General features: G+C 48.9%; 1 protein-coding gene across 2 annotated transcripts in view; it reads left to right on the top strand.

Annotated features, from left to right (window-relative positions):
- The window catches only part of NFASC (neurofascin), a 72,074-nt gene that overhangs the window by 725 nt on the left and 55,183 nt on the right, over nucleotides 1-16,166 (top strand). The window contains exons 2-6 of one of the 2 annotated variants that reach the window (XM_006922865.1): nucleotides 6,698-6,715; nucleotides 7,462-7,567; nucleotides 9,351-9,547; nucleotides 9,948-10,070; nucleotides 12,555-12,725. In XM_006922865.1, coding sequence (XP_006922927.1) covers nucleotides 6,698-6,715; nucleotides 7,462-7,567; nucleotides 9,351-9,547; nucleotides 9,948-10,070; nucleotides 12,555-12,725 — 615 coding nt within the window. The remainder of the gene's footprint in view (nucleotides 1-6,697; nucleotides 6,716-7,461; nucleotides 7,568-9,350; nucleotides 9,548-9,947; nucleotides 10,071-12,554; nucleotides 12,726-16,166) is intronic. The other variant, XM_006922866.1, reaches the window with a different exon arrangement.

The raw sequence follows: 16,166 nt of genomic DNA, 5'->3' as shown, positions 1-16,166 counted from the left end.
GTTTTCACTGTAAAGTTCAAAAGTAAAATCCACGTCATTCTGTTTCCCACGATCGGGGTGATATTTGGCCATCAGAATCATAAAGTAAAGGGCTTAGAATGCTGAGCTAACAGCGTGTCTCCACCAGCCATATCTGTGGTTACGTTCATAATGGCGCATTGACTGGCCACCTGCTCCTTGGCCCTGCATTTAGATGTGCATCACAATTCTGACACTTCTATCAGGATGTCTTGTATCCCAGGGCTAAGACATGGGCACAGCCCCTCTGTCCCCTGTTTCCTGATTCCAGGAATAGATGGGACCCACATGATGCCAACATTGACTTGGGCTTTCTCCAGGTGACTGATGTCTGGGGAGCGGTAGGAAAGTAATGCAGCCTCTAAGAAGTCCCCACTGAGCTCTCCAAAGTCAGACCCTGGGACCTGGAGTTAGTGGAGCTTGGAGAAGAGTTGTGGCTGTCTCAGGCCCTCACACCCGACTTCACCAGTAATAGCTGCCCCAGAGGAGCGGGCACTTCTGGATGTGAGAGGGCCAGGAGAAATGATAGCATAGACCCAGAGCAAGATGGGCAAGGGCAAGGCCCCTGCTGTCCTCCCTGTACCCCAAGTGTGTGTGTGTGTGTGTGTGTGTGTCTGTCTGTGAGTATCTGTGCATCCATGCGTGTGCACATGGGGACAGGGGAGTTGTGAAAGGAACTGTTCCATGGAGACCATCTGCTCTGCTGGCTCAAGGAGAATTGCTCATTAATAGTCCCAGGCAGACAATCTAATAAGGAGCATGATAAGGCCCTCCGTCTCCCCGGAGGTGCAGAGGAAATTGGGTTATCAAGGAAGTGGTGAGGGCTCATTTCTCTTGTGCCACTTCTCCTCACGTACGTGCCACTTTGATCCTGGGGCTAGTGGGTGAGGAGTTCCTGCAAGGTGAACCTATAAATAGATGGCTTTGATATTTATGCTAGGAATGTGGATTTCTAAAGCTCTACCAGAGCCACAAGCAGGTGAGCGAGCAGTCGGTCTCTCCAAAGTGCCACCTGTAGAGCCCAGAGCTTCGAGTTCCCTGACCTCCCCACCACCACGTCTCCACCCTACATCAGAAGGGACTGGAGGCCCCGCCCCTCCTGTGTTGTTTCATTCGTGGGAACTCGCCCATGTTTGGTCAGAGTCACAGCAAATGGGTGATCGAGTCACAGGAAGAACCCAGCTTGGTGCTCAATATGCGCCACACTGACCTCTGATAAACCTGCCTTTCAGTTCTTAGAACTCCCTGGAGTAGCAGCTGCGTGTGCATGGCAGAGAGCTGAGTGCTTTACAGACGTTGTTTTCTGTGATTCTCACAGCTAATCTACGAAGTAGGTATTGTCCTTAGCTGACAGATTAGAAATGGGGTGCAGAGAAATAAAGCTGTATCTCCAGCTCCTAAGTGGCAGGGCTAGCATGTGAACACAGCACCTCTTTAATGAGGAGTCTTTTTGGGACACCAGTCCAGAGTTCCTGGTTGCTGCAGGCACAGTGGCAATGGCTACGTCTTCAGAATGAGTCTACAAAAGCTGAACATGACAAGAGAAAAGCAAGCTCTCCAGGGAGGGCCCAGTTGCCCTGGGCAGGGGTCCTCTACAGCCTGCTTTCTCCCTCCCGCCGGGCCCGGCACGAAGGACCTCTCCCAGGTCCTTATCTGAGCCCATCCTTCCTTCTCACCATGGGCTGAGGCCCAGTGGAAAGGCTAGGGAAATGCCGGGCATTCCCCTTGACCACCACCAGCTTTAATGAGATGTTACTGACATATAACATATGTAAGTTTAAGGTGTACAATTTGGTGTATGGTGATAACCTGTAAAGTCTACTCTATTAACAACTTTCAAGTATGTAATGTAGTACAGGCATACCTCATTTTATCGTGCTTCGCTTTACTGCGCTTTGCAGATACTGCGTTTTTTACAAATTGAAGGTTTCTGGCGATCTTGACTTGAGCAAGTCTATGGGCACAATTTTCCCAACAGCATTTGCTCACTTCGCATCTCTGCATCACAGTTTGGTAATTCTTGCAATATTTCAAACCTTTTCATTATTAAATTTTATTGCTAATTTTTTTGTGGTGATCTGTGACCTTTGATGTTACTATTATAATTGTTTTGGGGCCACCAGGAACCATGCCCATATAAGATGGCAAACTTAATGGATAAGTGTGTGTGTGCTGACCGTTCACTAACCGGTTCCCCCGTCTCTCTCCCTCTCCTCGGCCTCCCTGTTCCCTGAGACACAACAGTAGTGAAATTAGGCCAATTAATGACCCAACAATGGCCTTAAAGTGTTCAAGTGAAAGGAAGAGTCGCACATCTCTCACTGTAAATCAAAAGCTAGAAATGCTTAAGCTTAGTGAGGAAGACGTGTCGAAAGCCCAGACAGGCCAAAAGCTGGGCTTCTTGTGTCAAACAGTTAGCTACGCCGTGAATGCAAAGAAAAAGTTCTTGAAGGAAATTAAAAGTGCTCCTCCAGTGAACACATGAATGATAAGAAAGTGAAACAGCCTTATTACTGGTGTGGAGAAAGTTTTAGTGGTCTGGATAGAAGATCAAACCAGCCACAACATTCCCTTAAGCCAAAGCCTAATCCAGAGCAAGGCCCTAATTCTCTTCAATTCTATGAAGGCTGAGAGAGGTGAGGAAGCCGCAGAAGAAAAGTTTGAAGCCAGCAGAGGTTGGCTCATGAAGTTTAAAAAAAGACGCCAACTTTATAACATGAAAGTGTAAGCTGAAGCAGCAAGTGCTGATGTAGAAGCTGCAGCAAGTTTTCCAGAAGATCTAGCTAATTAATGAAGGTGACTGCACTAAACAGCAGATTTTTTATGTAGACAAAACAGCCTTATATTGATGCCTTCTAGGACTTTCATAGCTAAAGAGGAGAAGTCAATGCCTGGCTTCAAAGCTTCAAAGTACAGGCTGACTCACTTGTTAGGGTCTAATGCAGCTATTGACTTTAAGTTGAAGTTAATGTTCATTTGCCATTCTGAAAATCATAGGGCCCTTAAAAATTATGCTAAATTTGCTCTGCTTGTGCTCTATAAATGGAACAACAAAGCCTGGATGATAGCACATCTTTTTACATCATGGTTTACTGAATATTTTAAGCTCACTGTTGAGACCTACTGCTCAGAAAAAAGATTCCTTTTGAAATATTTCTGCTCATCGACAATGCACCTGGTCACCAAGAGCTCTGATGGAGATGTACGATGAGATTGTTGTTGTTTTCATGCCTGCCAACACAGCATCCATTCTACAGCCCATGGACCAAAGAGTGATTTCGACTTTCAAGTCTCATTATTTAAGAAATGCTTCTGGTAAGGCTATAGCTGCTGCAGATAGTGATTCTCCAATGGGTCTTGGTAAAGTAAATAGAAAACCTGGAAAGGATTCACCATTCTAGACGCCATTTAGAACATTTGTGATTCATGGGAAGAGGTCAAAATATCAACATTAACAGGAGTTTGGAAGTTGATTCCAACCCTCTTAGGTTTAAACTTGGGTTTAAGGGGTTTAAACTTCAGTGGAGGAGGTAATTCAGATATAGTAGAAATAGCAAGACAACTAGAAGTAGGAGCGGAGCCTGGAGATGTGACTGAATTGCTGCCATCTTATAAAATTTTAATGGATGAGGAGCTGCTTCTTATGGATGAGTAAAGAAAGCGCTTTCTTAAGATGGAGACTACTACTGGTGAAGATGCTGTGAAGATTGATGAAATGACAACAAAGGAGTTAGAAAATTATATTTAGCTGACAAAGTAGCAGCAGGATTTGAGGGGATTGACTCCAATTGGGAAAGAAGTTCTACTGTGGGTAAAATGCTATTGAACAACATTGCATGCTACAGAGAAATCATTGGTGAAAGGAAGAGTCAATCAATATGGCAAAGTTCATTGTCGTCTTAGTTTAAGAAATTGCCACAGTCACCCCAGCCTTCAGCAACCACCATCCTGCTCAATCAGCCACCATCGACATCGAGGTGAGATCCCTCTACCAGCAGGATTACTGCTCGCTGAAGGCTCAGATGATAGTGATTTTTTTTAGCAATAAAGTATTTTTTAATTAAGTTATGTACATTGTTTTTTTAGACATGATGCTATTGCACATTTAATAGACTACAGTATAGTATAAGCATAACTTATATGTACCAGGAAACCAAAAAATTCATAGGATTTACTTTATTGCAATATTGGCTTTATAGCAGTGGTCTGGACCCGAATCTGCAGTATCTCCGAGGTACGCCTATACTGTTAATTATAATTGCCATGCTGTAAATTAGGTCCCCGGAACTTAACCATCTTATAGCTGGAAATTCGTACCTTCTGACCAACATCCTCCACCACCCCAGCCCCTGGCAACCACTATTCTACTCTGTTTCTTTGAGTTCGACTTTTTTTTAGATTCTACGTATAAGTGAGAACATATAGTATTTGTCTTTCTCTGTCTGACTTATCTCCCTCAATGTCTATCCATGTTGTCACAAAAGGCAGGAGAGATATCTGCAAACCCCATGTTCATTGCAGCATTATTCACAATAGCCAAGGCTTGGGAACAACCTAAGATCAGGCACTCTTTAACTTTCCCTGTGTGTTGGCTGGCGGAGGGAGGGGAGCTCTCAGGCCTGAGGCTGCCTTGCCAGGTGTGCCTTTGCTTATTGCCCCTTGCGGGGGTTTTCTATGTCTTGATGAGAATGGGGCATTGCTTCTGCTCTGGGGAGTTTGGAACAGAGCCCCGGGCTGCTACACAATCCCTCATTGAAATGCTCAGCCTCTAGCCCCCACCACTCTGCCAGCGGAGTCACATGCACCCACCTCCCCCTCATTAGCCCCAAGGAGAACAGCGTGACCTTTAAAGAAAGCAAAGAGTCACCTCATGGACCGAGAGGGTGTGCCAAAAAGTGAGTCTGCTGGCAGCTGGCTCCTCTGTTCCCCTCATCAAGAGACTCAGCATTTTTCTCCTCAGAACCCACAGAGGAGGGCAGTGGTGTGGGAGAAGCACTTCCTCCTCACCATCATCCTAAATAGTGTTGCAGGATGGCCTCAACAACGCGCATGTGCACGTGCACACACACGTGCACACACGCACACACCCTCCACCCTCTGCGGGATGCATGCCAGAAGGCACAGATATCAGACCCAGGGAAAGAAAAGAGGTGCATGAATACAGAAGACTGGGGTACACTGCCCTGCCCCCCCGCAGAACCCATTGGGTGACTTTCCTCTCCCTTGGAAGCGCCTGGCAAATAGTAAAGCAAACAAAATTTCCCTTCTGTGCCCCTGCAGGCTTTATAGAAAGAATGACTTTGAACCTTTTGTGGGTCTTACTCTCAAGACTCACTCACTAACAGCAAGACATCATTAACATCATTCCTGCCACCCTCCACTCCCTCTCTGATGTCTGTCTTCTCGCCCCTGTGACTCTTCCTGCATCCGTTGGTCTTGTCTTAACTCTGCCTTCTCTAAACTGACCCTCTTCTGCTCCCCTAAGCTCCTCTTCCACATCTCACTGTGGTCAAGGTAGAAAGCTTCCAGGTCACCATGGCTCACCAGCAGCCTCTTCGTCCCTCAGGAAGCTCTCACTCTGAAAAAGTCAGCCAGCGGTACCAGTACAGTGTCTGACACCCCCACCAGCATGAAATAAGAATGGTATATTATTTTCTGACATAATCACAAGGAAAAGACATCTTTAAAAGACATCCTTAAAAGTTACAGCAATACATATTCTCTTTTCTGCAGACAAATTTTAACCAAGATATTCTCTCCACAAAGAATATACCATCCAAAACCTTGCATTCAAAGCTTGGTCCACAGACCACCAGCATCTGTATCACCTGGCTGCTTGTCAGAAATGCAGAATCTACTGAGTCAGAACCTGCATTTTAACCAAACCTTCCAAGTGATTTCTATGCTTGTCCAAGTTTGGGAAACACACACACCTGTACATAGGCACGTGCACATCTCAGGTGCAGGTTGGGAAGGTGTGTGCCACCTGCCCCTTTACCCTTTTTGTAAAAAGCATGGAAAGCAGCAGTGGCCTCTGTTTCATCCAGCAGTCAGCAGCAAGATTTCCATAGGACAGCGTATTTCTGCCATGAGCAGAACTATGGAAATTAATTCCTAGAGTTTTACAAAGGATGACAAAGGAGGAGACGAGACTGTGAGGAGAGAAGGTGTTTTCATGTGTGAGAGAGAAGAGGCAGCGGGAGGAGCGGGGCCCGTGGACCCTGGTGGGGCTTTGTCCTGCAGCAGTGGTTCAGATCCACCCCTTGCCTGGCATCACAGCCTCATCCTGGTACCTTTGGCCAAGCAGCATCTGGAGGTGACGGGGGCATCTTCAGAGCCCAGCCTCTTCTGAGCAGCACTGGCACTTTTGACGTTTGAGCTTATTGGGGAATCTTCATTTGGTTAGAAGCTGGTCTTTCCGCTTCACTGCGTGGTTTGGTCTCCCGGGGGAGCTGTCGTCTTCTCTGTGAAGCGCTCACAGGGTTTGTCCGCACTCCGGGCTGGCTCTTCCACTGAGCTCTGCAGCTGGGAGGAGAGAGCGCCTACTCAGTGCCCTCGCCTAGCCGGCCTCGCCCCTCTCCCTGCATGCTGGGGCAGGAGGACACCCGGGTTATTGGTCGTGTGTGATAACTATGTCTTCTTTTCTCTTCTCACAATGCTAACCCATCGGAACTAACAGCAAGCATTCAGAATGAGCGTAAGTTCCCGGGCGCCTTTCTGCACTTGTGCCTCTGGGAGGTAGGAGGCCAAGAAAGAGGGGCGGGAGAAGGCCAGGTGAGAGCACAGAGAGGGGTGCTTGGTCTCTGCACCCTGCCTGCTGGGGCTTCTTGACACCAGAGTCCTTAGTGAGGTCCCTTACCACACGAGAAGGGAAAGGCTCGGCCGATGGCTGTTAAGGCAGAGGAGCAGGTGGGTAAGAAGGACCCTACCATCAGGTGGCTGGCACGGGAGCTCAGGACCCAGAGGGCGGAGCTGCTCTTTGGCCTACAGACGAGTCCCTGGGAAGTTCTCTGGGCACTAAAGCCTCTTTTAGCTCCATCCTCCCCAGTCTGGCCATCTGTTGACCCTCCAGGGCTCAGAACCATCATGGCAGCTAAGTTCTAAAAATCTAGCTGTTTTTTGCTCCTTTATTCATTCAACAAACATTTATTAAGAACTGTTATACCCAAGGACTTATACTAAGCATTGGACTTAAGAATGGGTCAAACAAAAGCTTGGCCTTCAGTTTCTCATGGGGATTCTGTGAGAGCTTACAGGGATTCTTCTCGTGCTTAGTCTGACACGCACCCCCTTTCCTGCACTCTCCAGAATGGGGCACTGCCTACCACCGGCTTGCCTGCTTGTCTGTGTGGCTCCCAAAGCTCTTAATTTCAGCTGTTCCCCAAGCCAGGGACCAGGGCAGGTCCCTGCAGCCCTGACCGCCGACTGTTGGCCCTATTGCAGTGTCCCAGCCCCCAACCATCACCAAGCAGTCAGTGAAGGACCACATCGTGGATCCCCGTGACAACATCTTGATTGAGTGTGAAGCACAGGGGAACCCTGCTCCCAGGTGAGTGTACTGGCAGGGAAATCCAAGCTGGGTAGAAGGAACGGGGCCTGCGAAGAGGACATTTAAGCCGCCCCCTTGTCCTTGAGCCTGGAACAAGCAGAGCCTCCCTCGCCTGATGATAGTTATGGCAGCTGAGAAATTAAATGCTACCCATTCTGAAAAATCACCATTAAGCCGTCACTTGATAGAAAGTACAATTTGGACAACTAGGGAATTTAGCTGATGAGGAAACTGGAGGCCAGAAAACTTAAGTGGCTTAAGTTCACACCGAAAAGGCAGACTAGATGTTAAGTTTTCTGGCTTTCAGTATAATATTCTTCCTACTTACGTTCCCATCATTCCCCCATGCTTTGCTTATAGGAAGCCCCTCTCCCTAGCTGACCTGAGACTCATTCTGGCCTTGTCTCTGGTTATTTATGTGCACATCAGCACCACACGAGGTGGCAGCAGACACGAGTGAAGCCAGCTGTGTGCCAGGCTCTGTTAACACTTGTTCCTCTGTTTAGACTTGTTCCTCACGCTGTCCCGTCAGACCATCTCACTGCCCTTCGGGGAAGGACGTTTGTCCTTGTAAAGTGGAAGTGAAACAGAAGCACAGAGATATTAAGTATCTTTTCCAAGGTCATTCAGCTTGATAGTGGCAGAGCCTGGATTTAAACTCAGGCCTCTGACACCCAGGCCAGGTTGGTTTCTCCTGAACAGTAAGCACTAACCATATGGAGATGGTACGCTATCCAACCCTCATCTTTAAAGCAGCTTTCATGGGCTGGAGCTATCAGGAGCCTCATGCCGGATTCAGATCCAGATGTGACAGGACCCCGTGTCAGGGCTGTGTGTCAGCAGGAGAAATGAGGCAGGGCAGAGCCTCCGGGGTGTGGCAGCCTTCTTTCCCCCTGGGCCCTGGGTTTGCAGGAGCTGCTCTAACTCAGAGCTGTGAGCCCAGAACAAGCAGAGCCTCCCTCACCCATGAGGGCAGAAGCAGGAATCATCCTGAAGGGTCAGGCAGGGTCTGGGTGACCTTGCTTCTGACATTTTGGTCTTTCCCCCAAGGTTCCTTTGTGGGGACAGTGACTCTGTAGCACTGAACAACCAGTACTGTTCCTGCCTGTCGTTAGGTTATATCCTGGGCAGTTAGACACACAGCCCACCAGAAGAAGCAGAAGGGCATTCTGGTCCCTTCACCCTGGGGCTCAGTTTTATGAAGGCTGCTTTTTCTTTCAAAGCTGCACCTCCTGGGCTATAAGTGTGGCCACTGCCTTACAGTCTCCACCCATCGATCAGGGGCACAGATAACCTGAACCATTTCACTTTGGCTTTAGAGTCAGTTATCACGTAAAGAGGCAGGAGGAATAGAGACAGCTCCCCATGCGTGTGGATGGGGTGAAATATGAACTTGTGTTTGCATTCCTAGGTGGAGGTCGGTAATGCCCTGGGGTGGAAGCAATAGCTGACTCTGGATAAAAAATTAAAAGCACTGCCTACTCCAAAGAGCAAATCGCCAGGGGCTACTTGGGTGTCTACTACTTAGAGCCATGACTCCCAGCCTTGGCTGAGTAAAGGTTCTGGCAGGGACCTGCCCCTGGAGATTCGCTGGGTGGAACCGGGGACACAGCATTACCTCAGGCTTCCCAGGAAGTTCTGCCACTCAGCCAGGGCTGGGACTCGGGTGTGAAGGTGTGGTTTGGGGGCTGAGTCAAGGACGAAGGCCCTGAGATTCTCAACTGGAGCCCGGAACCCACCTTGTTACTGTTTGTTGCCCCTGCCTGCCCCCCACTGTCCACAGCTTCCACTGGACTCGCAACAGCAGGTTCTTCAATGTCGCCAAGGACCCCCGGGTGTCAATGAGGAGGAGGTCTGGGACCCTGGTGATTGACTTCCGCAGTGGCGGGCGGCCAGAGGAGTATGAGGGGGAATACCAATGCTTTGCTCGCAACAAATTTGGCACAGCCCTGTCCAATAGGATCCGCCTGCAGGTGTCCAGTGAGTAGCGTGGGGCAGGGGCAAGACACAGTCCTTCACACATGGAGGGGAGGGCAGGAGGGGCATTCCAGAGGGGCCGCCTTTGCCCTTGGCACATTGCAGCCCTGAATGTCCTGCCTCCTTTTCTGCCTCTGAGCAGGGGCTCACCTTCCCCAGCTCAGAAAGATTCCTTGTAAAGGAAGCTTCCAAACCAGAGTCTTGAACAACTTCACCGCTACTGTGGGCACAGGAGGAAGCTGGGCGGGGCGGGGAGCCTTTGAAGATGTGCATCCATTCAGACAAAAGGCCTCACTTAGACTCCTGGGCCCTGTCCTTCTCTCCTGCCTCCCTTGTTCTCCTGTTTCCCTGTCTGCATCTTTGATGCCTGCCTCTGACCCCGCTCCTCTGTGTTTCTCCCCAGAATCTCCCCTGTGGCCCAAGGAAAATCTAGACCCAGTGGTGGTTCAAGAAGGTGCTCCCTTGACGCTCCAGTGCAATCCCCCACCCGGACTTCCGTCCCCAGTCATCTTCTGGATGAGCAGCTGTAAGTCTTAGAGGCCTGGTGTGTTATGTCTCTTTTAGGGAGTGGGGTAGGCATGTTAAATGGGGAGGGCCTAGAACACCTTGACTTGTGAGAAGCAGATGTGAGGTGGCCACATGGCACAGAACACAGGATCTGTAGAGAGAGGCTGCTTGAGCTCGTTTCCTAAGACTGACTGTTGTTAGCTGTGTGATCTTGAGCAAGTTGCTTAACATCTCTGGGCCTCACTTTCCTCTTCTTGAAAAACAGAGCTGATAATTGTACTTACCGAATAGAATTATTGGAAGAATAAATAAACTAAAACATCCAAAGTGCTTATGACAGGACCAGTACACAGTAAGTGCTCAGTAATATTTGTGATGATGAGCAGCAAGAGAAAAAGGAATAAGGAAGAAGAGAAACTGTGTTTTTCAATAGGCCAATTGAAGGCAGGCTGATAACAAGACCCCTCTTTCAATCCTTGGTTGATCTGGATTCACTCTTCTTGTAGGACAGTATGGGGGGATGAAGGAATGAAACCTTTGATAAAGGAGTGATGGGGAGATAAGGTGTTTGGAGCAGGGGGACAGAGCGCCATCATTCAGAGCTTGTCCTGGCCCGGTTTTGGAATGAGACGCATTTAACCGCTCTAGACTTGTTTCCCTCAGAACTTCCTGTGTTTTCAATCAAACAAAAGACAGCGAGCAGGGCTTGGGGGAGCATCATGAAGGTGAAGGGAGGACTGCTATCTGTATATCTTCCTGGCTTCCCTTCCCCGCTTCATTTCTGCCTCCCCTTCCCCCTCCTTCCATTCCTTCTTCCCTTATATGCATCATCTGCCAATCTATAGACCCTCCTGCCTGCCTGCCTATCATCCATCATTTTCTCCATTCCTGAATTCTTGCTAGCCTACTTACAAAAGAGGCTGCCTTGTCCACGAGGCAGCACGTGAGCTGTTTTGCAGAGCATGTGTGGCTTTGTGCCCAATCATTGTCCCTCTTTTCCCTCATCACAGTGCTCATCTGTGGGGAAGGCTGCCTGGCCACAGGCTGGGGTATTGTTTTGTTAGCTAACAGGTCAATCTCTCCCCTCTCACCCCCTGCATCTTACTCATCACCAAGGTGTGTCCATGCTACCTCCCGAGCAGATCTCATGACCCTCCCCCTCTTTCCGTCTTCACTGACATCTCCCCAGAATAGACTACCACATTTCCCTGGGTTGCAATAATTATCCATAACTGGCCTTTCTGGTCTTTCTAAAAACATAAATGCGACAGTTTCATCATATGCTCAAAGCCCTTCATTGGCTCCATCACTTCTGACAAAGCCTGGACTCCTTCCACTGGCACACAGTCCCCTTCCTGGTCTGGTCCCCTCTGCCTCTCCAGTCCTTCACCCGTCTTTGCCCGCTTCCCCCCTACTCAGGTGCTGTCACTTTAGCACAAACTGTTCCTGTTGCTTAAAACCCTCTTAGCTTCTTTCTCTTCCGCCTGGTAAATGTCATGTAGCCTTGGAGCTGCAGCGCGAGGCCCCTAGCGTGGACTGGCTGCTCCTTCCCTCAGCTCATCCGTTCTTATCTGGACTTCCCACTCACCACATTGTATTGCAGTTATTTGTTTATCCACTCTCTCTGCTACTAGACTGCAGGCTCTTTGAGGACAGGACCTGCCTTTCTTATTCATCTCTCTTTAACCCGTATGGAGCACTGTGTCTGCACAGAGTAGGCCTACAGAAAATCTCTGATAAGCATCATTAACCTCGTGCTTTAAGAAATGGTGACTTAGAAAATACTCATGGGGGATAGGAAGGAGTTCACTATGAGTAGTCAGCCTTAGAGGTATACTTTTACAAACCTCATAGCCTGGAAACCTGGCCATTTAAGTTTACATCAGATGCAGTGCTTGAAAGAACATGGATAACATAGGCAGCATTTTCAGCCATGTCATTAATTCTAAAAAGCACACAAAGTTTCATCATTTTGCATCTGTAAAATTGGAAGGCATCCTAAAATTGTTGGTATGTACCGTTAATTGGTATGCATCTTACAATTATAATTAATAATGCTTTTTTCTTTCTTGGCGGGGCAGGGGGAGGTTGGAAAATAAAACGGGTGAATTTGACTCCTGATTTGGGGGCATCTGAAGGATTGTGTCCCCTCCCTCTGGCCTCAGCGCTAGCCAGATCTTTTGTGGCATGAACAGGAGATAGAAAAATCTGGTCCTAGAGCATGGACATGGTGGGCAGGCGGGTCTGAATCTAAATCCTACTCTTCCCTCACCGCTTTTGCAACCAGAACAATTAAGTCCTCTGCTTCCTTATCTGTAAAATGGAAATAAGGAAGTGAAAAAGAAAACCCCCACTTCAGAGTTGAGAGTGAGATTAGACCAAATAAACTGGAACCCCTGGCCCCACCTGGCCCTCTGTAGGTGCTCACTTGCCAGAAACTTCATGATTATTATTACTGTTCCAATTACTGCTAACCTTCCACTGTCCCTCTGCTTCCTTATAGCCATGGAGCCCATCACTCAAGACAAGCGGGTCTCCCAGGGCCATAATGGGGACCTGTATTTCTCTAACGTGATGGTGCAGGACATGCAGACCGACTACAGCTGCAACGCCCGCTTCCACTTTACCCACACCATCCAGCAGAAGAACCCCTTCACCCTCAAAGTCCTCACCAGTAAGTGCAGGCCTCTGCCCGGGGCTGGGGGCAGAGTCCACCTGGCTTGAGCGGCCCAGGCACCTGGGTCTGGGGAGAGCATGGTTCCCAGGACTGACCTAGAAATCCTTCCAGCTCACTGAGCCCAAGCGACTTCAGCTTCCCTTATGCCACATCTCCTGATTCTTTGCCTTGAGTTCAGTTTGGCTTTTCTCAGACTTTGGTGGATATTAGAATCATCTGGTGAACTTGGCACCATCCCCAGGCCCAGCCTTATCCCGCCTCGTTCTTCTTCATTAGCTCCCAGGGGATTTGGACACTGCAGAATTTGAGAAGCACTGCTTTAAGTGGCCATCCGGCATCCCTCTCATGTCTTCAGCTTGATTATTATTTTTTATTTCTAGTCATTGTTTGATTATCTTTATTTCTAGAATAAAGCCACAGCATGGAATATCCAAATTCGTAGGAACACCTACGTGAGTTGTATTTGATTCTGTGAAACATACGTGCTAGACCATATGGAATCGCTGTGTGTACAAGTTGCAGATTTATGTTTAGTTTTATTTTTGTTTTTACCTTGATTCTGTTTGGTACCAAAGCAGATCAGCATTTCCTGACCCATTATAGCGTTGGTGACTGTTTACAAAGGAGAGAGAGAAGCCAGTCAGTCCAGAGACACACTTCTTTCCAGGGACCCGCTGACCTGGAGCTTTGGCTGCAAAGCTCTTAGCCTGCTCAGGACATTGAAAGTGGCTCTGCCGGTTTACACAAAAACTTATAGCATGCTTTCCACATAAGAGCCCCCATCCCCAAAGACTTTACTCTGTCTAACTCAGCTGTGTGAATGTTTTCAATGCTGTGGACAGTGGCAATTGTGGGAGAGGCCAGGCAAAGGCCACTCCATGGGCACTGGCAGCTTCCACAGGTCAGAAAAGAGGCTGAACTCTGGTTTCTAGGAGCCCACATGCAGGTGGTTGATGATGCCTCCTGGGGGGACATGGGAGGCAGGGGAGAGGCTTGGATGAACTCATCCTCACTCAGGACAAGTGGGGCCTGACCCCCTCGGGCTGTCTTCTTTCCTCATTAGTCCCTGGCCGTGATGAAAATAGGCCGTGCTGAGAGCCAGCCCATGGCATCGAGGTGGATCCGCAAGAAGCAGCTTCCTTCCTGTTCCCCTTCTGCTATTGTGGGGTTTTTTTTCCTTTCTCTTTATTTTCTTCCCTTTTCTTTTTCACTTCCTTTCTATTTCTCCTCCCTTTTTCTTACTTTTTCTTTTCCTCTCTCTCATCTTCTCTTACTTTGACCCCATTTTATCTGCCTCTAATCCTCCCTCTCCTGCCTCTGCAGGTCCTCCACACACTCTTCCGAGCTACCCTTAATTTGATAGCCAACAGGTTGGCCAGAAACTCAGGGACAGTTCCTGCATGTTCCTGGCAGGGGCACCAAGCTTCAGTCTGCTGGCTGCCCCCTCCCTGGCTTTCTTATTCTGGTCCCAGGCCCAGAGAGGAGCCCCGGAGAAGAAATTTGGGTTGTCTGAGGTGTCTCCTCAGTGCACGTCAGAGGCGACTGCCTGCCAGCTGGCCAAGCTGGGGAGGACAGCGTGGTCTGCCCAGAACCTCAGAGCAGCCTTCGAAGCCAGGACAAGGCTGGCAGCATCGGGCCATGGGAGGGGCAGGAATGTCACAAGCAAGATGCTCACTGAGTCGATCCCTGGATGGCCCGCAGTGCCATCACCTGGATCCCTTTCTGCCTGCTTGAAAGAGGCTTGAAGTCAGCTTACTGTTTGGGGACTGAGTTGGGTGACTGTGTTGGGCAGAGACCTCCACTGTCACACAAGATAGAGGCAGGGAGATGGAGGTGGTGAAGAGCCTTCCTCTGTGGAATTAAGCAGCTAGAGATGTCAATCATATTTAGAAGTTGGACTTTCCAGAAACATCCTTTTGTCTCTGGTCAGGGATGTTGGTTTCTGCTCCATTTCTGGGTCCCCTGCTCCACTGAAAACTGCTCCAAATGCTGAGACACCCCTGGGTGCTGGGCACAGAAGCTTTTCAGCTTCCTGGACTCTCCCAGAGGCGGCTTGGACCTGGAGCAGGTTCTGGCGTCTGCCCCCTCTCAGATTTGGGCTCAGTTGCTTAAAATTGCACAGTGCTGCTCCCCATACTTCCCTGCCTGGAAAGGACACAGGCTTTTCCTTGCACCTTCAGAACCAGGTCTGGAACTAGGAGGGCAAACAGCCAAGTTGGGACAGCTTCCAAAGACTCTGTTCTCACCAGTTTGCCCATTGAGGAAGAAATAAATCTCACCACAGCCATTTTGTATTTCTTGCATTAAAGGAAGGGGAGAAAGGTATCTAACATAAAATACTGGGCAATCTAAAATCATTTTTAAATTTGTTTTGGGAGGTCAGTGAAAGACAGACAATGGAGTCGGGCTAACAAAGACATGTCTGCCCCACTTTGCCTACGCCGGAACAGGTTCCAGTCCCTCCTGGTCCCTCTGCCACAGCAAGAGGCAGTGTAGTAAGGGAGGAGGGTTCTCCCTGAGGCAAAGGAGCACTAACCCTGCTTCCTTCTAATGTCTACTGTCTAAATGATGCTCATAAAGGAGCCAGAAGTTCTCCCTGAATTTCTTAGATGTGCTCCAGAATTTACAAACTGTGAGGTCCAGTCCGAGCTCAGGTCACTTCTCTGGAAAGAGATAGGTTCTATTTCACCTGAGCATGAAAAAGGCCCCATCATCTGTGTGCACCCCTGTCCTCTCCCTGGAGAGGGGCATTACCTCCTGAGTCCAGCCGTGGTCTCGCCTACCCTTTCCCACTGCCTCTTCATTCACTTGCAGTTCAGTTCTCACCCTTAGCTCCAGATAAACCCAAGATGACTTCCCAAACACAGGCTAAGTCTTTTACCACAAATCCCATCTTAAAGGATAGTTCTGATTACTGAAAATCTTCCTACTGAGTGTTATGCAGATTTGGGATTCATTGCAATGCAGTCCCAGAAAAGAGCTCTCCATAGCCTCTGCAGTCAGTGGTACAGGATTTGAGCTGTCTTCAGATATGCAAATGCCCGGGCATAGCGCCTCTCCTCCCTCGAGCAGTTGGACCGTGTTCTGGGCTTCTTAGGGCTGTCTGCTTGGCTTCCAGTCAGCTGTTCCACCACCCCCGCCGCCCCCCACCCTAGGTACTGTCAAAACTCGAACCCAATAGCTGGAAGTAGACGGTGGTAGAAGAGGGAAATCTACTTAAGGATGTTGGCATGATTATGTGCCCTATTGCAAAATGTCTTTCTCACTGTGGGTTTAATGCCCAAGGGCTTTAATTACCTACTGTTGGAACCGAGACCACTGGTCTTGCTCCTTAAGGAATGTCTTCACCCCAAGACAGTCTGGAGAGTTCTGATCTCCAGCTAGTCAGCCGGCCTTTCCCAGTCCCTAGTGTAGAACTCACAGCGTTGGTGTGGCACG

This window comes from Pteropus alecto, unplaced genomic scaffold, assembly GCF_000325575.1.
Source record: "Pteropus alecto unplaced genomic scaffold, ASM32557v1 scaffold359, whole genome shotgun sequence".
In the NCBI taxonomy this organism is placed as follows: domain Eukaryota; kingdom Metazoa; phylum Chordata; class Mammalia; order Chiroptera; family Pteropodidae; genus Pteropus; species Pteropus alecto.
This window is presented reverse-complemented; position numbering and strand designations above follow the sequence as displayed.